The 25,682-nt window shown below is 39.6% G+C and overlaps 1 protein-coding gene across 1 annotated transcript in view; it reads left to right on the top strand.

The window, feature by feature from the left end:
* Window positions 1-2,327: 2,327 nt before the first annotated feature.
* The window catches only part of LOC141905557 (transient receptor potential cation channel subfamily M member 3-like), a gene marked incomplete at its 3' end in the record, with an annotated part of 51,017 nt that continues 27,662 nt past the window's right edge, over window positions 2,328-25,682 (top strand). The window contains exons 1-3 of the mRNA XM_074794464.1: window positions 2,328-2,422; window positions 4,215-4,301; window positions 4,385-4,480. Coding sequence (XP_074650565.1) covers window positions 4,406-4,480 — 75 coding nt within the window. The remainder of the gene's footprint in view (window positions 2,423-4,214; window positions 4,302-4,384; window positions 4,481-25,682) is intronic.

Raw genomic sequence — 25,682 nt, 5'->3', positions numbered from 1 at the left:
AAAGTGTCCAGGATAATAATGATTGCATTTACAAAATGGCGCAGGAGAATTGGGACAGGATCACGTGCTCCTCGTGCTCTCGTCTGTCGGATCCACCCCTGATAACCTTATGTTTTATCCCTTGTCATAATCTACCGAGCCTTGGAGTACATAATCAAACTGGACGGAGCTAGGACGCACGCAGTTCATTTCTACTGGACTTCAGTCCGATTACTCCAAGCTCGAACGGGTTATCAAAATATATCGAAAAACATTCCCCTCTTGCACTCGCGTTACATTTTCGTTGGTCTCCGACTGGTCTCATAATATGTGTTTGTGCGTGATTTACTATACCCAAAACTTTCAGTAAGGGTTTTATCAATTTCAAATCTCTACGAAACGCTTATCGAGGAAAGTATTTTCTCCAAAAAAATAAACCTGTAAAAGCGTATTCATTGTACGGCATTTATTAAGTATTTTTCTATGTATATAAGCCTATTGTGATATCGATATTTATACTTGTTGCTAGCAAATAACCAATCCTCAAATAGTAGAGTCCAATTCCTGAACCGATACATAGAAATTTAGCCGAGATCTGAAGATCGGAGGTGGCTCACAGAACTTATAGAACCCTAGTTTCATTCGTAACATAAGTCGTCCTGTGAAGTGGGCCACAGTATGTATGATAGAGTGGACATGATATCGTATCGGCTCAAAAAATTGATACCTAGTTTCTCCTTTCTACTGAGTTTAAAGATTGACCCGACCGGTCGCCTATGTACCCTCTCTGAAAAACCATTCTCAGGCTAACCATAACAGACACGGCAGCTTTAGAAATGGACTGATTATTAGAAATTTCATTGCAGTTTACAAAATTACACGGACGATTAGAAGAAACGAGGAATCATATACTTTTTAGCCTAGGTGTCGGCTAATGGGACCGGGCCCAAGACTACATCGAGATCCTGTGAAGTTATATATATATACCTCCTGATTTTAATTAGATTGCTGAAAGAAAAATAGATCGTTTCAAGCAACCGAACACTACTTGTAAATTCATTTAGCGCGAACGAAGAATTCAAACGAAGAAACAGATTTAACGAGGAGGGAGGGATAATACAAGTCTTCAGAGAGATGCCGATACTTAGTTTTCTCCTTTCTAAAAAGTCGTCTCCGATAACAAGGGTACGGTCTTCGATGGCATTGTATTTGTATTAATGTATATATCGACTAAACCATTGAATCGGAAGGGTTAATGATTTTGAACAAATAATGATCACCTCCTCTCTACCCGGTATTATCAAAAACATCTCATATAGAATATATAATCAAGCAGCTACAAATTTAGTTGTGGCATTTGAAAATTTATCTCTATAAATGAAGTGCTTTGCCTATTATGATTATATATATATATATATATATATATATATATATATATATATATATATATATATATATATATATATATATATATATGTATTATCATTATCATGATGATTGTGTACATCTTGTATAACTGAATAAATATTTTTGCAACACATTATACGTATAAACTACCTTTTTTCTTTATCGATTCGTTCTTGGACAGTGATGGAAACCAATGGTGCCAAACATTTCGAGAATGCGATGTCATTCTTGGTTCACGAACTTGTATTCAACGGAAAAACCATGTCAGAGGAGCTAATCCAGGGGCAGACTTTGGCAGGAGCACAGAAATATGAAAAGGGCACACCGCCAAAGAAAGGGTCTGGAAACTGCGTCACAGTGTATTTTTACACTATTTCTATGCACTTGACGGACATTCAAGAGAATATATATCAGTTGAATTTTGCAGGGGATGAGTTCTGGAGGTTCGAACAAAAGCCCCGTTGATGTCAGCCTAGAAAACCTGAGCATCGTTTTCAGAAAACTGACTAATTTGTCACACTTTCCTTGTACCGGGTAGTTCTAGTTCAAAATTCGTGGGCAAACTCATTAGATTCGAGGCCATATTGCAGAAAAGTTAGAAATAATTTTTGAAGACTATCCCTAGTTGACTTGAAGGAAATTCATCCGTTTCAAATGACCATTGAAGAAATCGATCCTGGCGTTGATCTAATTTTAGAAAATTTAGTGTGGCAGTTTTAGCGCCTGAGGCTCGTGATAAGTTCCGTTTACTTGGATTGAAAATTGCATGGTGTATGAGAATGGTTTTGTCGTTATGATTAGATCCGTTGGACAGAATTTGATAAACGTTCACAGTCGCAGTGACAGTCGTCTCTTCGCTGCGGTTCCGAGTGTTAGCAAAGGCTTTCTTTGGGTTTGTGGCGGTAAATAGCGCGAGCGTTTGCACTCAAGGTCGTAGCCGGTTTTGATCTTCGCAACGTGTGGTTACATGGTTTGCGAACTAAAAAAAACGTTTTTAAAGCCTTTTTGCCCATGGTATTCTGCCAGCCTTCAATAAGTAAGTAATTCATTTATTTTAGATAGTTAGCAAACAAGGGCTATCTTTGTAAGGTCTAGGGTGGATAGGGGGTTTACTTACGGTACCACTGCGATGGATTCGAATTTGTTTTGCTATCAATGACAATCATGTCAATAATATTGTTATTCATGACATTTTGATTTGTCATCTCCCCGTTCGTCGTGTGTGTCAAAAGGATGACTTGGTTTGAATTATAGCAGGAACGTCCATAGACCATTTTCATGGATCTTTTTGAAATGGCACTTGGAAGCCGAAGGTAGTTAAAAGGTGTTGTTTACAGACGGACAATGAACACTCGCAGTTTGAGATAAGAAGGCACTAACTACGTACTTTTTAGTCCTATTTGACCGGCGAATGTGCATTTCCATCCTAGGGTCTAAGAGTAAAGAGTAAGGGTGACATCATGAAAAAACAAATTGGCAGCCATTTAACGAAGGAAATTAGGGTTGGTCGAGAAGGTGAGAAAAGAGTCCTGAGTCGAGAGTTAGGATTTGAGTTTAGGGTTAGGGGACCAAACCAAATTGGAGACCCACTAGTGCACAGGTAGAGGGTAATCCCTGTAATTTAAAGAATGTGGCCGGAATTATAGAGACATCAAGAATCCATCTGTTTAGGGTACTCAGTATTATCGGTAAATAGATAACCGGGCCAAGAATGAGGGAATTAGGCATATCAACAACTAGATCTCACCTGGAGGTTTTACCACACATAAAGAAATGTGTAGAAAATATTAAAAACTTGCGCGATGATCCCAAGAGCATTGTAACGGCAAGAGTTGATGTTTTTGACAAGGATTTGAAGAAATTATCGGATCAATTATTGGACTATTTGTTCAGTGGGCTAGAACCAAGCCCTGAATTCATTAACATGTCTACTATATTGAGATCTGTTGGTATAGTGCTGGAAAGGCAGCTTAACTGAAAACACTTCAGTGTTTAGAAACCAAATCTAAAACTAAACAATCTAGTTCATTGAAATTTGCTATGAGGAGGAGGCACCAGCTTCATAAGATACGACAATTAGACTGAGATAAAAGAAATTGAAAAATAGAGAGATAGCGGATAAAATGAATCAAAGCTGATAAAACAAAAATTCCATTCAGCGAAAAATTGATTCATTGGTCAAGTCGAGATGCGTTGATAAGTTATCAAGTGATTTCCAAAGCGAATGAGGAAGTTCTAAAAACCATGATTAACTGTATTCAGGATCATCCAGCATCCCTTGTTTGATCTTTAAGGAGTCCAATGCTGAATAGATGTACAACGGGAAAATCAAAGCGGGTTATCGTTGTAAAGAAAAGTATGTGTTACATTGTTAGTGAGGGTGGGTTTTTTTTTTATTACAGACATTGTAATTGGACATTATTAGTATTGAAAAAATAGCATCAAATACAACATAACATTAGTGAGGGCGGTCCATGGGACGGTTGATAGTAAATATGATTAATAATGATTTTCGTATAATGATGATGATTAATAATTTTGGTATAATAGGGTAGGTTGTTTATGTTGTAATGAATGGACTAAATCTATAGCTCTCTACGAGTAACTATAAGAATTGAGCAACTTTCTGAACGATGGCGTGATACGATATTGAAAAGTTATCGAAAGCAAAAATAAAAAGAAAACTACAACTTCAATTATGAATAGTCCTATAGCTGCGAATCCCGTGGGCCTATCCCTCAGGTCATTTCCATGGTCCAGAAAGATTTCACTTGACCAGAGTCTATTCCACTAAGTTTCCTTAGGTTTAGCATTTCTGTTCATTTCAGTACGGAAACATATAGCCCCATATTGCTGAACGCCAGTGACTAGCTGAACTACATGGAAAAAAGGAATATGCAAGTATCGTATGAAAGGTGTGTAAACATGGAAGAATTTTTCGTGACCAGAAAATAACAATTTCGGGACACTCATAGAATGTATTGTACATTTTTTCCAGCTGTCCTCGTCAACATAAAGCATGGCAAGTACAAATGGAAGCCCAGGTGCTAGCCCAGTACTGTCGAGATCAACATCCTTAAGCAGTTTACGCTTGGTAAGTACATGTATTGATTAGTATTCGTTTTGATTTTATCAATAACTGTGTTCCTAAGTATGGTACTCACAAAGGTTAATATTTCCATTGAAAATACCCACAGACTGTGGGACGGTGAGTGGAATTAGGGTCCCGGCAATGAGTATGTGCAGTCAAGATTTTGCATATTTTCATGATTGATTCGGCTATAGGCCTAGGCCCCTTCTTGGTAATTCAATTCTACCTGGTTGAAGCACATTTCATATGGCAAGCCGTACAAACAGTTCACTGAAGTAGGGGTTTTTTCTCCGAAATGAGGGTCTCAAATTTATAAACACCAGGGGGAGCGGATGGTAGTTGACAGCGGTAACAATTTCAAAATGAAGTTGAAATCACTATTACTTGACGAATGCTTCGTCTTTTTAGTGTTTAAATCTACCTCCAGATGGTGCACTAGTAGGTAGCACTAACACCATTATTGATCAGAACTGTAATTGATGAATATTCTCAGGGGTACAATATAATATTCTCTCCTACACATGAAAGATTAAAAAAAGTATCATGAATTTAATTTGAAATTATATTTATTTGCAATGCCCTTCAAATTCCTGGTAGTGTAATTTATGATTACTGCAACAAATACTGATATGAATTATATCATTCATTCGTCATGGATATTGCATATGCTGTTATACGTATTGGTGATAAAAATGTATAGTACAAAATTTGTGCAGATATCATATAATGAATTCTCTTTTTCGCTAGGAGACCAGTTTCTAAGTTCAGACTTGTGCCCGAGATTACAATTCTGGCAGTGAGAGATGAATAATCATCGTGTTTGACGCAATTCTGTTAATAATGAGAAATAAAGGAGTTCAATAGATTTGAAAGGAATATCGGATGGGAATTAGGTGATATTATAGGGTGTCGGACCGGCTGATAATCAAGTTTAGGACGTTATCTAATCCGACATGCAATTTTGAAGTTCAAACCCCAGTAACGGGTTATAATCGATGGCAAAATGGCTATCATAGGCTAACTGTTCATATGGGAAAATGGGGTTCAACTTGTCCGACCTGTGAAATCAAACAGTAGAAATTTTTTTTTTCTGGTAGATGTTGATATAGAAAGTCCTCTAAGTTGATTGTCCCGCGTGTTGACTAGATAGAAAAGAAGCACATTTCAAAACGCAAATTTTCCAGATGAGAGTATGGTCCTTGGGTATCCGAAGTGTAGTTAATGACATCGACGGTGCAGCGTGATGAGGATGGGTTTCTCCACCAAGGGGATCGCTACTTCACATCTGGTGCTGAGTTTGCCTAAAAGTAAAAGTTTTTACACGGAGAGCAGTTTTTGTGTTTCTAATGTACAGTGCATAGTTAGGTCTGTGGGTGCATCGTAATCGAAGGGTCAGTACTATGCGCATTGATAGACCGTCAGTAAGAAAGCGGCACAGGCACGTGAATATTGAATACATTTTGTACACTAACATATAAACAGTTTTGATCGGGTTTTATTTACACTGTCACAATTATGTTGTTGGTAGTTTTTAATGAGACCGACGTCAAGAGGCAACTTTCCAGTCATCATTGCGCGCAGATAGACTGAGCTTGCTATCCTGAAGCCAAAAAAAGGAGGCAGCTTTCCAGCTATCGCAGCAATGAGACTGAGTTTACGGCCAAAACATCAGAAACAGTAAACTAATGCGTATGTGGTGATATAAAACAAAAGTGTCAGACAGTTCTATGCGTATTGATAGACCGCCATCCCGGTTCGATCTAAATCAGAGCATACCTCGAGTGTCAAAGTCGGGTGTGTAGGTGTATGGCGTTGGGTCAATTTGGTTTTAACTGAGTTACGAACTGCTGTATTGGGAATCATTCAACAACACAATTTGATTTAGGATTTCGACTGTATTTCATAACCACGGCTCTCATTTCAATTAGCAAGTTCCCTGCTGTTGACGGAAAAGAAGTTCTGATTATATCTCAAAGATAAACAAAATGCCCAGAAGAAATGATTCGATGTCGTTTGTTCTCTTCGCAAATGCACATAGAGGTCTTCCGTGTCCTTCCACGTGAGTTCGTTGCCTTTTACGATAAGTTTGCTCGCGGTGGCAAGTCTCATCACTACTAATGATCAAAAAGGTATTTCATTAAAAAGTCTTTATGCCCATGAGCTTATCAACTGCATATAGGTGCTATCGCAAAAGAATTAGCCTTCCTACATGAGTTGTGAGAGTTGTGAGATTCATTGGCTACAAAATAAAAACAAAACATAGATGAAGTGGGCGGTCACTTGTGAACTTGCCTTCTACCATGGGCCTCGCCTGGGAACCACAAATTGATGCTTGGTGACAGATTTATCTTTGTAAATATAGTCAATGCAAAAATAGTTTTTTAGGCAGCTGGGTGGATCTGGGGGCAATTTTGATTGCCTTCCTGATTTTGAAGTTTGTAAGTAGTTCATGAAATAAGAGCATGACTGTCGGTTAGTTTAAACAGCAAATCTGTACAGCAGCGAAGCATGATAAGGGGAACGTTGTTGAGAACTGGAATTTTATGTGCCATAAGGGCATGTAGAGCTAGAAATTACCTCTGGAGATGCTGGCTAACAATTGTTGAAATCTGCAGCACTTTGGTTATTTGAAATTATGATTTTGGATAAACTGCAATGGGTACATAGAAAATTCGATTGACTGCCTTCCGGAAGGCAACCTGGATCTGCGCCTGAGCAGGTCTTATCAATGCTATGCAGGATTTATAGGTTTGAATTGGCAGCGGTGTCAGTGTTTGTGGGCATTTCTGCTCCCGGCAGTCTCTCTCCCTGCGAAAGAAAGTATAGTCTTAGAACATTGTCTAGTCAGCTATTGAATTGTATCCCGTATTCACTCTTCCCATCGCATGTCGTAACCAATTTGACATTTTGTCGACGACAACTTTTGCCAACGGCTTCTGATAAATTATAGGCTTACGACTATCTGTAATTGTATACAAGCAGAAGTCTTCATCAGAATGTCTAATAAACTAATAGGCCTAGGACAATTTCTATCGAATGCTCTATCCGTACTAATGTGCAACAAGCGTTGGCATCCATACGTTTTTTAAAAGCTTTTAAAGGAGGATGATTGGAATCATGCATTATGATACTAGTCTAACTCACTCAATCCAGATCTTTATAAATCGGATTTGATCCGATCTGGATTCATTGTTCAACTATGCATAAATGTATTTTGAATATGCAGTTTAATCCAGGTTTCTCAAACCATTACAGTTGCCCCAAATGATACGAAATAAGCACGTTCTACAGTAGCTCTACTCAGATAGGTGACGAAAAGAACAAGGCAATTAGGGTTTCAGACAATCAGGTTTCGTGGGTTTTTTTGGTCGAGTTGCAATACGAGTGACCATTTAGTAGCTGTGAGTTCATTCCAATGGCTTCGATTCTGGCCACAGGTATGAATGGTAAAGTTACAATACAGAACCCATTTGTCAGGGATCTCGCGAGACCAATTAATTTGCTCCAAGTTAAGGGAATTCCAGGAGGGGGGAAGGAATTGGTCATTATCACAAGAATTCGCTCAGTAAGGGATACTTCTTATTTTGTCCAGGATACAGGCTTTTTTTAGACCGTTATGCTGCTCAGACAGGGATATATACTTGTCACTCGCGACTCGTTCAACGTTTTTTGATCGCTACAAATCTGGCTTCAGGTATGGCATACGCGTACATTTTCTTGTTGATTATGTTTATTCAGGGCGGTCACTTCGCCGGTCGAGTGAACAGGATATGAAGTGAACGTTCTTTGCTCTACTTGTCTTGTGTATATCGAGCACAAGTGCATATAGCTGATTAGGGACTACATTTTATTACATGTTTGATGCGATGAAATGATGAAATAATTACCAGCGTCTGATGAGATATTGATTTGCATAAACTACACTCCCGCGTCTGTCCCCTACCTCTCTCCTCTCCCTCTCTCTCTCTCTCATCTGTCGCTCAAAATCTCGTTACTTCGATAAATCAGCCAATGCTTTTCGTATAAGGACCCGAGGCGCCTTTGCCTCTCTCTTATCTCGTAACCAAATTCGCAAAAATATTTCTGTCGGAAATTCTTGCACTGCTGATGTAGTTTTTCAACCCCTGAAATAGTTGAATGCGAAAACTTTACCCACGTCATTGGTTTTCTGGATTTGCCTGCTGGTCTTGTAATGATAGGCCTCTAATAATCCAACTCTGGAAAATGTGTTTGATTGCATATGATTTGGAGTATGATATTTATCCAGTTTGTTATAACTCACAATTTTATCTACGTGCATTTACTTTGTGCAAAGCCAAATTCATTTCTTTTCCTAGTAGCAGGTCTGTTATAGGGGTAAAGGCTATAGTTTTTCGGGCTATTGCTCGAGGGAGGACGGACGCAACTGGGGTTAGTGGAAACTAGCAACCTGCAGCCAGTTAATGTCATATCCGCTCGATGTAAGCGAGCTTACTAGCGCAACCTGACGCCTACCTATTCGTCGCAAGCCATATCCCGCTGGTTGCCCATGTTCTACTCTGACAGTTGCTTTCAAGTGAAACTGACCTAAGTGTTGCTGCGGCCCCTCAGAACTGAGCAAAATGATTCAAGCCAATCGGAGATGCGCGTACACACGTAGAATAATATCCACTGGTGGCGCTACAAGTGTGACAGTAATCACTGATTAACTAGAGTCCTCATGCAATATCAGTAAGTTGTTTATAGAGCGCAAATAAAAACTTAGACTGAGAAATGAAGATATGATTACTTTATGAAATTATTGGAAATGAACTCTTAAGAGTCAATTAAATTTATTCGTTTTGTGCTTTTAATGGATACTTCATTTTCTACAACCAATTAGACGATGATTGAATTGCTTAAATGACACAAGCTGTCTCCTTTGTTCAATGATGCTAGAACATTTTAATTAGGCACATGAACCTCTACAGTTGATTCGGTTGCCAGTGTGATCTCAGCTGACATAAGCGGGAAGCAACTGGTGTGATCTCATATCCTTCTAGTTGCTTGAAATCAAGCCCAACGACTTGAGCCGGGCTACGGTCATGTTTCTTCTCATTTCCGTTCATACCTGTTGCCTTAAAGCAACTTGGAATTTTTGTATCGTTCCAATGAAGACCCAGCAACTCCATCAATCCCTCCCCACTAGGTGGCATCACTAATCTGTCAGACACTTGGTGAATGAAAGTAGTCGTTTTCGATAGATTTTCATCTAGATTTTAGCCTCCTATAAACGAGTTAGCCCATAAATGGCTCTTTGATCTTTAGGGTTTGTACGTCACACAACATTTTCAGGGAAAATCATTTGACAAAATAAATTGTGGCTTTGTTGCTGCATGGAATTTCAGATTCGATGAACTTGGGACGATGTAGCCTATGCAAGTTTATGAGTCTGTACACAATTCAAACGCAATCATTAGTCGCGTGCTAAAATTTGGCTCAGGTCTGGTCTGGCATTTTTGATTGGGCCAATTTGGCACCTGTGTGAACAGTTGTTCCGGGCCAAATTTTTCCCCAAACTGGGCCGAATGCGCTTGTGTGATCGCGGCTTATGGCCATTGCATTTTGGCGAGCAATAAATATTTATATTTGTATGTGTCATACAAGAATATTCTCTGACAATAAAGATATATATTATTATCAATAAATAACTCAAAGTATAAGTTTTTCCCCCGTTGAGCTGCTATTTAAGTTGACAGCGCCACTAATAACAGGAAATGGTTCGTAATTAAAAGGCAATATCGGTGTCTAGTAATTATTGATTGCGTCGTAACCTGGAAAACAGACAAGAGAGACTCAACGCTGTCAAAATGAATGTCTCGTGAACGCCGCGATTACTCATTACTACGAACGGTGAGCTGTCGCGAATTCCTAATCAATCCGAAAATGAATGTGATCGATGTTGTTGGGTTTTTTTTTCTTCTTCTTCGAAGTTTAGTTAACGTTCAATTCATTTGAAAATAAATCCCCTCGAAGAAATACACGACAGAAATTAATTCGTTCGTCTTTACGTCCAAGTCGCGAAGGCGTTCGTTGAAGAAATGTTTCGCGTTGGCATTTGCTTTAGTCTATAACCGCGATCACACAAGCATTTTTGGCCCGGGCCAAATTTGGCCTGTTCCAAATTTGGCCCGGAACAACTGTTCACACGGGTGCCAAATGGGCCCGAGCCTGTTTGGCCCGACCAAAAACGTCGGACCAGGCCCAAGCCAAATTTAAGCGTCAGACAAATGATTGCGTTTGAATTCCAACTGGCACCGGAATTGATCCACTTCGCTTTGTTTGAGCATTGTTTAGTATCGAGTGAATGATTTGCGTGTGAACGCGCTCTCTAATTAGGCACGGGCCAAATTTGGCAACGAGCCTGATCCGTGTCAATTTGGCCCGGGTCAAATCGTCTCCGTGTGATCGCGGCTTATGCCTTGCTCGAAGTCTTCTTCTAAATAGAGAGGAATGCGGATCATGATTTCTGAGGGGGGGCCGCATGATGAATCAATAAACGCCGTACTAATGAAAATTTGATGACCAGTCACCATTTGCTAATGGCAAGAAAAGGCAGTATTTTTTATATATTGATGATGATTGCACCTAGGTAATTTTTTTGTGCAACAGGTCTTACTAAAGTTTGACTGGCTGCCAGGTGTGTTTGTATACCAAAATAAATTCAAATTTTCTGACCCTCAAAGTCAGTGAATGGAATTTGAGGAGGGATGTCAGAAAACAACATTTGAGCAAAATATCTGAAATTTCTCCACCTCCCCGGATAAATCTAATCACTTAAAACTGGCGTTAAGAACTAGTCCACTTCGGACTCTGGTCTATTTCAGCGGCAGCATTATCCATCTTACTATCTCTATTTATGCGAGTCGATTTGTCTAGTTTCGTGCGGACTTTTCTATTAAGTAACTGTCAAACGGCTCGTAGCGCGGACGATCGGTTATTACATGCTACATCGGTCCCGTAGATAGAACATCCCCCCTGAAGAAAACTACTTCTGCGTTTGGAAAATGTAAATTGCCTGTTGTTCATTCCATTGCTGGTAATAGGACCCACACTCCAATGCACGGATAAAGAAAACAAATATTGACGAATTCGACTTAAATTGCTTTTTAGTCGATGAAGGGAATAGTTGAGATTTTTCTCTAAACACTACAGAATACAATGCAACAATGTTACTACTGAGTTGATTGCTGGAAACGTTGCGATTTGAAATAATTGAAATTTACATTAAAACATGAACAATTGGCAGTACGCGAATACGTAATATTGATTGCAGGGTTCTAATCATTTTTCGTTTTTCGCGTGCGTCACTTTGTGAAACATGAACATAGAAATCAAAACGTCCTCATGTCCGATCATCATTGTAAAAAAAAATAAGAAATCAAATTCTAGGTTTTTTTTCTGGTCCGGAAATGAGATTCAAACTGCTGTATTAAAGGAAAACTACTCTATTACATCGAGAAACAATGTACGATGTATGACCAAACGATAAGAAAACACAAAATGTCAATAAGATCCTGGTGCCCCCTCACAAATTCTTTGTAATGTATATCCTTTTATATGCAGAAAAAAAAGAAAATTGTGTCGCCCTTGTCAAAATTTCAAGGTCTGACTTATTGTTTTTATTTCAACCTTTTATAAAGAAAATTCAAATAAACATTGCACTCCCTCGACAATTTACTCTTGTCTGAAGATTTTGTTGAAAACCAAGCAATCAATTTCGTGTGGCCTAATGAAGATTTTCATTTGAACAGTAGTTCTCTATTAGCCAACTACTACATTTTGTATATTCAACATTCCTTTTTCAGGGTTTCAGTTTATACAAGCCTTGCTTTTTCTGAAACCCCAGTTTTTTATCACAACATCTTGTACTGATTATCACATTGTACGCATGGCTGCAATTTATTTTCTAAAATGAATAAATAAATTTGAAATACGAATGCGAATGCGAATACTACGAAAACTAAGAATTGAGTTTTCTGTATTTAGAAGTGGACACTCGGTATTACTTCGGTAGACATACTTTTAAAAGAATTGATGACAGGCGCGGAAATCGACCGGGATGAACAGCTTACGCGAGAGAGAGTAATTAGGCGTCGACCTAGGAGAGAGATTCGTCCGGATTTAAACTCGACATTGAATGATTAGAGGAAAAAGAATGATTGCAGCTGCCAACATTTTTGAAAGGATTTGGTCGCTGTAGTTTTGCATCGGATTTAAAGTCATTGTAAGTCAGTGAAGGTATTTGAGTTGAGATCGGCTTTGAATTTTCATCTTTTATAAGCAGCTATATACTATATGCCGCGATCAAGATTGCCCTGCCACATTTCGATATGCAATTTGATATGCCTTTTTGGCTCGGGCCAAACAGGCACTGGCCCGTTTGGTACCTGTGTTAACAGTTGGTCCGGACCAAATTTGGCCGACCAAAAATGTCAGATCCAGCCTGGACCAAATTTTTAACACCGCTTAAATGATTGGGAATTGTTATTTGTTCTGGAGATAACTCACATAATTTTTTCAAACATTGTTTAGTATGAACTGAGTTGTTTACTGTGGATGCTCTAACAAGGCATGGACCAAATTTGGCACGGCCAAATTTGATCGGGGGCTTGATCCATTTGGCAGGGCCAAGTCGCCTCTGTATGATCGTGACTTTCTTACAAAATTCTTAGAAAAAGATCTTCATCGAAATTTTGCGAAATTCATTTCGAGACTACAAACCCTCGAATAACAAGGCATAGCGTTTCCGACAATGAATTTCGGCGCGCAATATCAATTGATACCGCGCTCGCAATAATTGATATCATCGGGGTACAAAAAAATGATGAATAGAACGCGAGAGCCATAAACGGCGAAACATAAGTCATCTTCAATATAGATGCTAATTAGTTGATCGAAGATGTTTGCGTATAATCAGAATTTATCGTCCAATTATATCGAGCTTATACCCGGCGTACGCGTATGATATACGGCGTCTCATCCAGAGCTATTAAACCCGGTTCTCGGCGTTTTTGTAACGGCGCGCTCGTCGATATAAATCACGACGACGCGCTTGCTCGACATCGGTTTATTTCGCCCCGTGATGTAGGCCTGTAATGAATTTACGTACTATAAAACGCTAATTTTTCCCGTCGAGGTCAAAAACCGGATAGGTTTTGTTTTTCTCGCTGGAAATGCTAATCGTTCGAATGTCGCGATCGATGAAACGAGCTAGGCGGCTACGCGTCGTATATCATAGCTCGCGCGAATCGTCGGTTTTGGATCGTGTTGCGATCCGTTTCGCGAATGGGTTTATATAGAAACGTTCTTCCGAATCATCAACGCGATCGATTTCGAAGAAATCGCAGCGAGACATTTTCAAAATCAGACGTATCGGTTTCGGTTCCGAAAATGCGCTTCTGCTTTCTGATGCCATTCAAAATTTTCTGTCTAATTTACTATATTTACACGGGATAGCCACTCACCTGAAAATCAGGGAAAAATCAGGGAATTATTTTTTCTTTAAAAAAGTAAGGGTAATAACCACGGAATTTTGTATTAAAAAAAAGCAAGCTAAAAACAGGGCAAAGTCCAGGAAATTTGTTGAGACAGGAAGATCGTGCGTAAAATCAAACAGTTTTCGTCTTTGTCTTACGTATTTGACTATGTTAATCGATCGGATTCTTAGCAGATCTAGTCGGGGAAAACGACGCGCGTTTTAGGGAAATAGGGAGAATGCAACTGCGATAAAAGTGGCCACAGTGTTACACAGCAACGACGCGGATAAATTGGCTGACGCTATTTCGCCATTTATATCCGGTAATTTAGATACGGGAGTCGTGATGTTCGTTATTCGCGTTGTTAAACCCATTCGGTACGTTGTTACCACGCGATGATGATCATTTCTACGCCGTTTTTTTTTTCCCGCGCTCGTCGACGACGATGATGGGGGGGAACTCGGGCACAGTTGCCGTGACCACGCTTCTCGTAGTAGTAGTAGTAGTAGCTGATCACTCGGTTACCTTCGTCGCAAACGGTTAACATCGAGCCGAACCGATCCGTTAACTTATCTTAATTCAAAATTAACCGACGATGATCATCATCGCAGCGCGGTTAGTTTACTGACGCACGCGAGGATTCTCCATGGTGATTGGTCGGCTGTTGACTTAAGAAGTTGACACACGACGCGGTGTACGTATATTTACCTGAAGTTGGCGCATCGAAGCGATTGATGCTATTCCCTTCAAGTCACGCGTAACTTCTGAATGAGAGTTCGCTTTCGCGAGCGAGCAGAAAGTTAAACTGTGCATGGAAGTTTTTCTTCTTTTTTTTTTTTGTCTGTTTAGACATCACTTCTCAGGACAAAACTCAGTATAAGGAAGTTTTTTCTCATGTGTGTCGTGTTGTTTAGACATCACTTCTCAGGAGGAAACTCGGAGGAAACTCAGAGGAAACTCAGAGGAAGGTTTTCTTGTGTGCGTTGCTGATCTAGACATCGATCTCTTTAAGGAGGATAAATTATAGAAGATCAATAAACTATATCGAAGTTAATCTTCGATTCAAGTTTGTTTATATCGACTTCGATTGCCAATCCTTTGAGGGAAGGTTAACTGATAATAATTCATATATCCAAACAATTTTCACGTGGACAACGACATCACCATCAAAGCTGAGAACATTTTGTTGTACGCGTTCGTGTATGGTAGACGCTGATATAGGTATTAATTACGATTTTATCGATATCTCGTTCATCGCTGAATTGTTGCCTGGCCGCTAATTTTCTGCTGCCGCTTTCATCCTGCCTCGGCTACCGCACCGTCGAACGTTATTGTTTTCTGTTTTCCTTTTTGACGGCGGCCGCGATAACCGGCGCGTCTGGGTTCGTCAGCGTTCGTCGGAGAGTTGTCATGGTAAAGTCCTCTGCACCTCGTCGAGATGTGTGAAGCGCCGATGCCAATTAATTTCATCGAAGTTTTAACTTCGCGCAACTGATGCGATGTTTTAATCGCGCACGTTCTCGGGCAGCTCGGCGAAGAGGAAGCGTATATCGCGCGGATCGACATCGAAACCGGTGCGATAGGTGTGAGCAGAATTAGCGTCGGCGGATTTTCGATGATTTGCCGTAGATCAGACTTCGCCACTCAGGAGAGGAACTTCCGTACTGTACTTAACGCGCGGACGTTATTTATGAATTTTGTTCTTACGCCCGATGGGAAAATGATTCATTGAAAACATCGGCAGAAGAGAAGCGAAAAGCTAGTTTCGATCCGATACGTTATCGTAATGAAGAAACGATTTAATTTTCCGTTGTCGTCGTAAAAGATGTGTCGAGTGCGCGTATCGTTGTCGCGATCATCATCGAGCCCGTTTTCGTCGACGAACGCAAAAACTTAAGAGCGAACGAACGAACGAACGAATGAACGATGAATCGGTTGTTTCAGCAACATTTACAGTCGAACAACGTGCGAACGTTCAAAGAACACCGCAACACGTTCCGCGCGAAACACGACTACACGATACGGAAATTGTTGAAAGCGACGAAAAACACGTGCAAGACCACGTTACCGGGACTAGTAGAAATACAGGTTTGTGTGTATATGTACGTATATGTTGAGTATCGGTATTATAGGCGCGATCTCGCGAGCGTTTTTGGCTTAGCCAAATTTGGCCTTGAACAACAGTTCACACAGGTACCAAATGGGCCTGGGCCAAATTTGGTCCGGTCAAAAAAGTCGGACTAGTTCCACCCCCTCGAGCCATGGGTCAAATTAAAGCGTGTGAATTGCCACATGTTCCGGTGACTCACTTCGCTTCGTTTAAGCATTGTTTAGTATTCAAATCTTATTTGTCGAAAATTTGTCTGAATCTCGATGTCCGAAATCCAAAATATATCTGTCCAAATATGCGACGGATAAAATTCTGATTGTCATTGTAAATGATAAGATTACTCCAATTTATTGATACTAAGGCTAAAACCTGATTTCTCATTCTATTCAACTCATCCTAGGGTTGATGGGCGTGATGGATATCCTGAAGGTTCCTCTCTCTTCATAGCGTCTCTACCTTCAAATAGAGAAAGAATCCTCGAACCTGCTAATAATTCCCCGAATGACACTCAGGGGCCTTTTCACGGAGCATTTTGGTGACTCAATCGCCATCAAAACACAGAACATTAATTGAAATCTATGAAAGTTTTCTGGAAATTTGCATGTTCTGGAAATCAGTGCATTTTCTATCGTCATTTAAGGTGCACATCTTACGATTCTGTCTCGGATGATTACTGCGAGCACGTATGAACAAACCATTTAATCATACGTGCGGGAAAATACGATATCGAATCTGTGATTTTGGTTCGGTCTCGGTGGTCGCCGTGGATTTTCATCAATATTTTATCGCTGTATGATTACTTCGGAGAGGTGTATGAATTTCGTAGACGTATGGCGTGGTACATCCGGAAATGAATATGTCACCTTCGTACCAGTGTTTTATAGTCGTTACTTATTACACCTTGTGCCGTATAGGAAAAAAAACAGACTACCTCCCCTCATGCTCCCCCACTTTCATCCCGGCTCCCCTCTCGTATAGCCACATTGAATACCGGATACTGTTTTATGGTTAGCGTAAGGATTCATTCCATGTATGCGCCGAATTCTCAATCTGATTTCCCGACTTGTAGTCAGTCAAAGGCATAGAGGTATTTCTGTTTGTTTGTCATCATTTATTGGTCGGGCTGAGAAAAGTAAGATAACGTTAGAATTCATGACTGATACATGAATAGCGTTATAGGCTGGAGGTAATGATACCAAATTTGCAGCGCATCTGAATTGACCCTGGTTAGGATACCTGCGTTATATAAATGACAATTATTGTTATTATTATTATTATTATTATTATTATTATTATTATTATTATTATCATTATTATTGTTTCGTCATGGGAGGATTTTTTCAATTGCGTTATCAGAGTTCATTTTTGACTGTACGAATTTATTCTGGGATTGTCGATTAGGTCCAAAAATGGCCAGAAATGATTGGATTGGTGACGAGTTAAGAAACAAAAATCGAATGCGGAGGCTTGGTCTGATGAAATTGAAGTCTTGATTGTAGCTCGTACAAAACATTACCATATTTATATCCTGTTTCGGAACTAATTTAAGGCAACGTGGGAGTAAATGGCCTTCCGCCACGAATAGAATCTCGAATCAATTTTTCCAAAAACTAATCGACTGCCTCTCGCGTATTTTTGATGCGGTGATTAATATTCAAGATGGATTGTTGTTGTTTTTACGGGGAATAGGCGATGGTTATTTGGATGGATTAAAAATGAACCTAAGCAGAAGGAGGAATAGAGCTCGCCGGGTTGTAGAACGTTTTCTGATAAACCGTTAAAACGGTCATTTGCAACGATGATTTGCGCTTGCACAGTTTCGACGTCCCAGAGCTGCACCGCGTTAATTCCTTGAACCGTTGCTGTTATCCCAGCTGTTTTCACTTGCTTATCGAGCAGAGTTTCTCTTCTGATACAGGACGACGTATCACTTGAAAATCAGAGGGAAATATATTGTAAGCTTTTTTTGGGGCCATTTTTCATCGTTTTAAATTGCATTTTGAAATTTACAAGATGTATTTTGTACATATTCTTTCCTGAAAAAGCTTTAAATTCTAATCAATTGATTTAACCATAGACTCTTCAAGAACGTAGTTCCGGATTGCGATCGCGAGGATTTGTTGATTGAGGATTTATTATTCTTCATCGATAATCACAGAAATGAAAATGTTTTTGAAGGATGCATTATTGATATTTCACGATTTGTTGAAGTGGCTGCCATAAGCGGTGTGCGTTGTCAGCGGTACCCAAATTTGCCGGCGAATACCATCATCGTGATCAGGCGAAAAAATGTGCATGCGTGTGACGATCGATTCAGAAATGAAGGCGATCTCCCACAAATTTTGTAGGTAATGAAAGCCACGTTGGCTGACCCACAGCAAAGCTTTTATTTTTTCTTCTATGACACTTGAACTTGAACTTGAACTTTTATTATTGCGCCGTATATTACATTTATACATAGGATAAGACATGCAATAAATTTACAGGACAAAACATTAAAGAATGACATTTAATATAGAGTACATAATACATGTAGCATAAAAAACAAAAGGCATGACATCACCAACGATGTGATGTACAAGGGACCTCCAATTATCGCGGTCTACAGTTAGTTCTTCCTGGAAAGTTAATGTTTCGCTTTATATATGATATATGATAAAGCTTTTATATGATATCTTAATAAAGTATTATCGATGATTGACAAATATGCAAACTATTATCATTGAAAAGCAGTTTTTTTCAAATGAAAAGCTAAGTTCAGTTTCGGATAGGGCGGATGCTAAACCCACATTGAGGATAAGGCTTCAATATCACGATACTTTGTTGACCGATGCCTACTGCAAGTAATCAACCATACAACTGCTGGGAAACGAAGAAATTTATTACCCATTTCCTGGGCTAAATGGCTTATAGCATGAAGGTTATAGAGTGAACTTTAGAAATCATTAGCTTCGGCGTCTTCTGCATGTGGCAGTGATTTCTCCGTAGTTGGATTGACCTTTTCTATTCGACTGACAGTCAAGGCCAACAAGTTCCAATACTGAATCTTAGCATGGGTTGATTATTGAATGGGTTTGATAAGTGTGAAAACTTATGTGGCCAAAGAGGCACTGCCCATTTGGCACCCGTATGGACAGTTGTTAAGAGCCAAATTTGGCGCATCCAAAAATGCTCATGTGGTAGCAGGTCTGGTCAAGGCCAGTTTGACCTGGGTTAAATTATCACTTGCAACACTCACCATTCATTTTTACACTTACAGACTCCACCAAAGAACATATAGAAACGCCAATAAAGAGACTCAATGTTGATGCCATATTGAAATTCATCGCCACACTTTTATGTTTAGAGGGGCAGTGGCCATCGATCTTTCACATATTATAGGGTTAATGAGCTCAAATCCTAGTGGGGCGAAGTTTCTCATGTCATGAAGGTTCTTCTCTGGCCCTTCATCCATTAAGGTAAAAAAGCTTGTAATAGGCTAAAGAATGGTGCTTCATGGATAAAGGATGAATGATAGCAAACACTTGCTTCTTAAAACCAATTTTTGGGGTCTATACGAATGTGAATATCTCCTAAACATTTTTCATCCCAATCAGTTGATGGCTTTGTATATTTTATGACCGTCTTAGTAACACAAAACGTTTCTAAACTACACTTGCGTAAAGATATCCGCCGATATTATGCACGATCATATTTACGGTATTAAGCCGACGAGGCCGTTTCAGAAGTCTGGTCACAACTTCGCGAGATGATTGCGTCCGTAATCCTGGATCGTACGAGAAAAACGAAAAAAAAACTAGTCGGTCCGCATAGCCAGATCGTTTGCCCATCGAAAAAATGACGTTTGGTCCGCATTGATTTTATGGATCCCACGATGATGCGCAATTCTCATCGATGTTTCCACTTATCGTAAAAAACCGGTTACGAGAAGACGAGCGACGAGGTGGCTAACGTTATTTCCGTGTTGTGTTTACGCATGAAGACCCCAACACGAGTAGGCACCCTTCCCGCGATGTGGGTTATCAGTTCGTCGATTTTTCTCTTGGAGGCAAATATGTACGTACCTGCCCACGAAAAGTCTATACACCTGTTATTTACACATATCGCCGCGTGTTTTTCCGGTAACCGATAGCTCTATACCACCGAGCAAGCGTCGGTTGCGATATATTATTGAATTTCGGTTCGATTCCTACTTGTACTTGTCTCCGGTGAGGAAAGTGTGAAAAAAAAGCGTCTCACATATCGAAAATAAGTGTGGATTTTTCCGGTGACAGGAAATGGTGTAAAGGGCTCGACCGACATATATTTCACGAGAGAGATCGGTGTTAGAATCGCAGCAGTGGGTGGCTCCAGGAAGACTTGGGATTTGGCATCATTTGAGAAAACTTAAGTTTCCGATTCTAGTTCGAATTTTTCGCACATTTTTATCCTGATTGGATCTTTTCCGCTAGTAATTGGTTTTCCTATTTACGCCGTGTTTCTTATTGCAGACGCAGACGGAATGAAACGACATTGATATAAAACAGACTGCGCCGCGTACGCTCCCCGATCCCCTGTTATATCCCAGTTGTCACATCACTTCAGACTTAAAATCCATGATTTCGACGTGGCATTTAATTGCGTTAGTCGTAAATTCGTGGAGTAGCCTGCTTAAATGGAACTGCTGTCGGATGAAATGTTCGCAGGCCTGACAACGACGACGACGTGGCCGTTCTTCGGCTTAAATCACGTTGAACTTCACCGATTCGATCGTTAATATTGAATGCGACCGTGTCTGGCGTTAACTTCAGCCAGATCAACAATCGTCGGCTATCAAGGGTATTATTCCTTAAAACGAAATGCAATCTTGAAAGTTTCAAACTCTTTTAACTCGTAAACTTCAATTCAGTCGATTTAAGCATAGACTCTAAAACGTTCGTTTTTTTAGTCCATGATTTAAGTACCTAAAACTAGAGCTACGCCAAGTCGACCATTGAAGTATGTTCGCTGTTAACATCATCTACGTTACCAATTGCCATCTGATATTATTCTAAGTGGAAGATTGAAATGTGAATATTTTCGTAGATGAATTCTTAAGGCATCAAAATTTATATAGCGTTAAAAATGTAACAAAGCTCAATTGTTTTTCATTGTAAGGTTCATAGGAGTGGGCCAAATTTTCCCAAGAAACGAAACTTGAAAAAACTGAGTAGGCATGTTTACAAATAAGGTAACTACTGCTGCTATTATTATAGCTCCATCAGTCGATATATTCCAGTAATATGGTCTAAATCCTCTTGATTCTATGCCTAAAAAAGTAAAACCAGAGTTGGCATATTGATGTGTAAACCTCTGCCACCATAGTAACATAGGTCAATAATACCATAAATAAGGTCTAAATCTTCTTGATACTATGCTGTGGGATTCTATTTACGATTGACGGGCAGACGTCAATCCGTAGCATCTTGTCAACGATTATCGGATATCGTCGACACAAACGCTACTCATTTTAAAGGATTTTGTCGTCGGGATTTAGTCGTCGCAGAAATGCGGAGTGCCGCGACAGAGACGAATGAGTACCTTGTTAGGACCAACGGAACAAGAGAATACCATCAGTAAAAATGGCAGATGTCCGGAGTAAAACTCCGTGGTCGAGATACCGATTGCCCGTTCGGCAAAATACTATTCGAGATATCAGGGAATTGGTGACATCATTTTCTCATTCCTTCGACGTTCTCGTAGGCCGTACCACTTTTATGGAATAGACATGTGGTTCAACAAGAAAATGTCAAACTTCTATTCGCAGACATCTGTTTTCGTTTTGATGTAAAGTGCTTGCTTTTCAGGTGGAATACTGATTGGACGAGATTGTAATTTCCATAGTAAACGAGAAAACTAACTTGAAGTTTATTGACGCCTTGAAAAATAACACGTATATTACTTGATATTGTTGACACTATGATATAATATGAATCATAACTCAATAAAGTTATTTTTGATTTGCATAGATTGATAATTGAATTTAATTGCCCGGCAAGCAGTCTAGCTCCAATATATTGATGACATAGTGCACATCCTCTAAAAAAATGATTATTAAAATTTATCAGATATAGAATAACAGTTATGAAATATATAAATATATTTAATTAACTATAATTAACACAAAATAAACGCCAAAAGTCTCAATTGTAATTGTTATTTTGAAAGGCCAATATTGATGATGTAATGCACATCGACTCGCACAGAACCCCTTAAATATTGTATACTAGGTATCAATGTATCTAAACATTATTGTTACAGTTTCTATGGCGTCATTAAAGTTGGAGCTTAAATTCAAGATCTCGGAATTTGAGATCATTGGATTTTCAGTTTCGAGCAAATGACCCCAGCCGCTCAGTTGATAATTCAAATTTTCATCGACACTCGTAATCTTTAACCTTTCGAAGATTTCGTGAGCCTTGGGGGAAAAAAGCGGACAGATTTTCCCCCTGCCAGATGACAAAAACTTCTCTATTCTCTATTGACGTTTGTTTAATCCATAAATCTCTTCCTATCGTTCCGTGAAGCGACGTTTTTCTGTCGCCTCCTCGTAGTTCGTTTCCCGTGTGATTTCCTTCGACGATGGATCTTAGACGTTTGAAACGCGGCATTAGCGAGAAAGGGATGAAAGTGAAATTAAAATCGGTCGATCAAAACTCTTCTCGATTTTTGCCTTTAAGACGCGTCGACGACTGACGTTGCGCACGATTGCAGTCATATTTTTCACATTTTCGTCGTGACGATCCTGCAGTCTTAGTCGGCTACATTCGCGCCCTGATTAACCTGCTCGTTATTCCGCTCACAATATAGTTAAAGATCATTTCCGAAAGAAACCCATTATTGGATAGTGAACGTCTGAATGGTAAACAGTATTTTCAAAGTCACTGAGAATACTTTCTTCTTTTTTTTCATTCGGTTGTCTTTTCGCTAAAGTCTGGTTGTTATTATTCTCGTCATCAGATCTGGGCCTTTGATTGAAAAAAGAATTGCGAATTTTTGTCTCTGTAATGCTGGTGCCGTTTTATCGACATCGTTTTTTACGATGGTGTATAAGAAACTCACTTATTTTGGCATCAATTCAAGTATTAACCCATTAGCACTCAAGAATTTCACTATTTAGTGTCTATAACTCCTCAGAAAATTCATAGGAAAATCCACATTCATCACGATACAGAATAGCTCATTTCCAGTTGATTTTCATGTATTAGCCTACAGGTTTGTGTTATTTTGTAATAAATAGTCAAGGCTTTCTTAATATGGTATTAGATTTGATGAGGTGGACCACCAAAATCGTAACCTTTTGCCCAGACATATATTATAAGTGTCCGCTCTGATTTATCATGTACATACTCCAAATATTCCAAAGAATTTCAACTAGAAAGATGTTGATTTCTTTGGCTTTTTGGGTCAGGGCGGTATCGGGCGGTTTTAGGGCTAATGGGTTAAACCGGATGGAATTTAGAAGAATTAGTTTTTGAAATCTCGAATGGAATTAAGAACAAAGGTCTTCCTGATACCTTCCTCGCCTGTATTACGACAGACATCCCGGGAATGAAAATTCTGAAAATATATTTGTCCCCGGGAGAAATATTCATCATCATTTTGGCGACAGCGTGTCAACGTTGAAAGATGTTCTGAAGATTCTCGTGAGTGCAGTTACATTATTTTCACAGGCTATACGACTAGAGTTTGTGAAGGCCCCCTGAGGGTGACACATTCTCTAGATCGAATTAATCCATTTACTGAGCTACAGGTGAATGCATACTATACCAGCTAATTCCATCCACGTCTTAGTCCTGTGTGTTTGCGCTGAAGTCAGGGATACGCTCCTTTTGCAGTGGTTCTTCTCCGAAATCATTTCATTTCCAAAATCTATCCAGGGTCCCGGAAAGTCTTCAATTTCAATTGGATCAATGGGAAAGTGCCCGATTTTGTGCAACCAGTTTTGAAGTTTTTTAAAGGAAACTTTGAAAGCTCTTCAATCAATTAGCCATGATCACACAGAGACGATTTGGCTGAGGCCAAATTGGCACGAATCAGGCTTGGGTCATATTTGGCCTGTGCCTAATCAGAGAGCGCATTCACCCGTTAACCACTCACTCCATACTAAACAATGCTTAAGTAAAGTAAGTCACTTTGGAATCTGTAGCAATTCACGTGCAAGAATTTGACCCGCGCTAAAATTCAGCTCAGGTCTGGTACAACGTTTGGGTAGAGCCGAACAGGCACAGGCTCATTTGGCTCCCGTGTGAACAGGTGTTCCGGGGCCAAAAATGCTCATGTGATCGCAGCGTTTGTCCGATTGACAAGTATGAAGCAGCATCATGGCATCCCTGAACCCCTAGTTAGCGTACACATGCAAGACATTTAAACATTGATCATATTTTGTCTCATATGTATCTTTGTCACCGGCACCATGTGCTATAAGTACTGTAAACCATTGTGTTGAGTATTGCTTCCAGTTTCTTATTACAATTGCCAATACGTCCAGTTATATGATCTGTTGTTATTGTGGCATTCTTAAATTACTCAACCATCTGTGGAGAGTAACATATTATGTGATATAATTCTGCGTTCTAGAAAAAATCTCATTTCACCTCAAATGTGGTTTTAGAATAAACAAAAAATTCAACCTTCGTAGCTCGTAGGCTAACTTGCCACCAAATGGGTACAGATGCTGGTGCAGGTTTGGGTGTTGAATTTCCACGAAATGGGAACAAATGTGGGAAATATCGTACAGGTTTGGGTCTTTGCTGCAGTGGCACCTGTGATATCAATATAAGGATGTTACCTCAATAAAACGGGTATTCGTTTTTGCTTCTAGATCTGTTATTCGAACCTCAATTCGATTGATTTTATTGTCTTTAAATCAACATTACATGACTATAGTTGACAATAACAAAATGAGAGAGAAAACCGAAATATATATTTCTATATTCTTTCTCATAACCGTTGTAACATAAATTCTCGTAGCACTTGCATTTACAATTTACAGATTTCACATGTACAAGAGGTAAAAGTACATGACCAATAAATGATCGATGGGATTATAGTGGCGATCATATGAGCGTTTTGGCCAAATTTGACCTGGGACAAATTTAAGTTCACACGAGTGCCAAATGGGCCCAAGCCTGTTTGGCCCAAGCCGATATATACCACGAGACAAATGATTGCGTTTGAATTGCTACTGGTTCCGGAAATGATCCACTCCGCTTTGTTTGAACATTGTTTAGTATCAAGTGAGTGTGCTCTCTAATTAGGCACAGGCCAAATTTGACTCGAGCCTGATCCATGCCAATTTGGCCGGGGCCAAATCGTCTACGTGTGATTGCGGCTTATGATTTCCACTTGTTGAAACCCACATAGCTGAAGCGACATAGGTCTTTAGCTAGCTTAGTTGACGTGAGAATCGTAATTCCAGGCGCAAACGATTCTTTTTTCGATCGACTGTATTTTCTATATCCTATAACAGATTATGATACACGTTAATAAGTATAGATCTATATGGATTGATATTTATCCAGCGGTATGACCACCTGTTTCCCCTCTCACGTGCAACCGCATATTTTCACAACGCTTA

The sequence above is a fragment of the Tubulanus polymorphus genome, chromosome 5 (assembly GCF_964204645.1).
Source record: "Tubulanus polymorphus chromosome 5, tnTubPoly1.2, whole genome shotgun sequence".
In the NCBI taxonomy this organism is placed as follows: Eukaryota; Metazoa; Nemertea; class Palaeonemertea; order Tubulaniformes; family Tubulanidae; genus Tubulanus; species Tubulanus polymorphus.
Note: the sequence above shows the minus strand (reverse complement) of the source record. Positions and strands in the feature narration are given on the sequence as shown.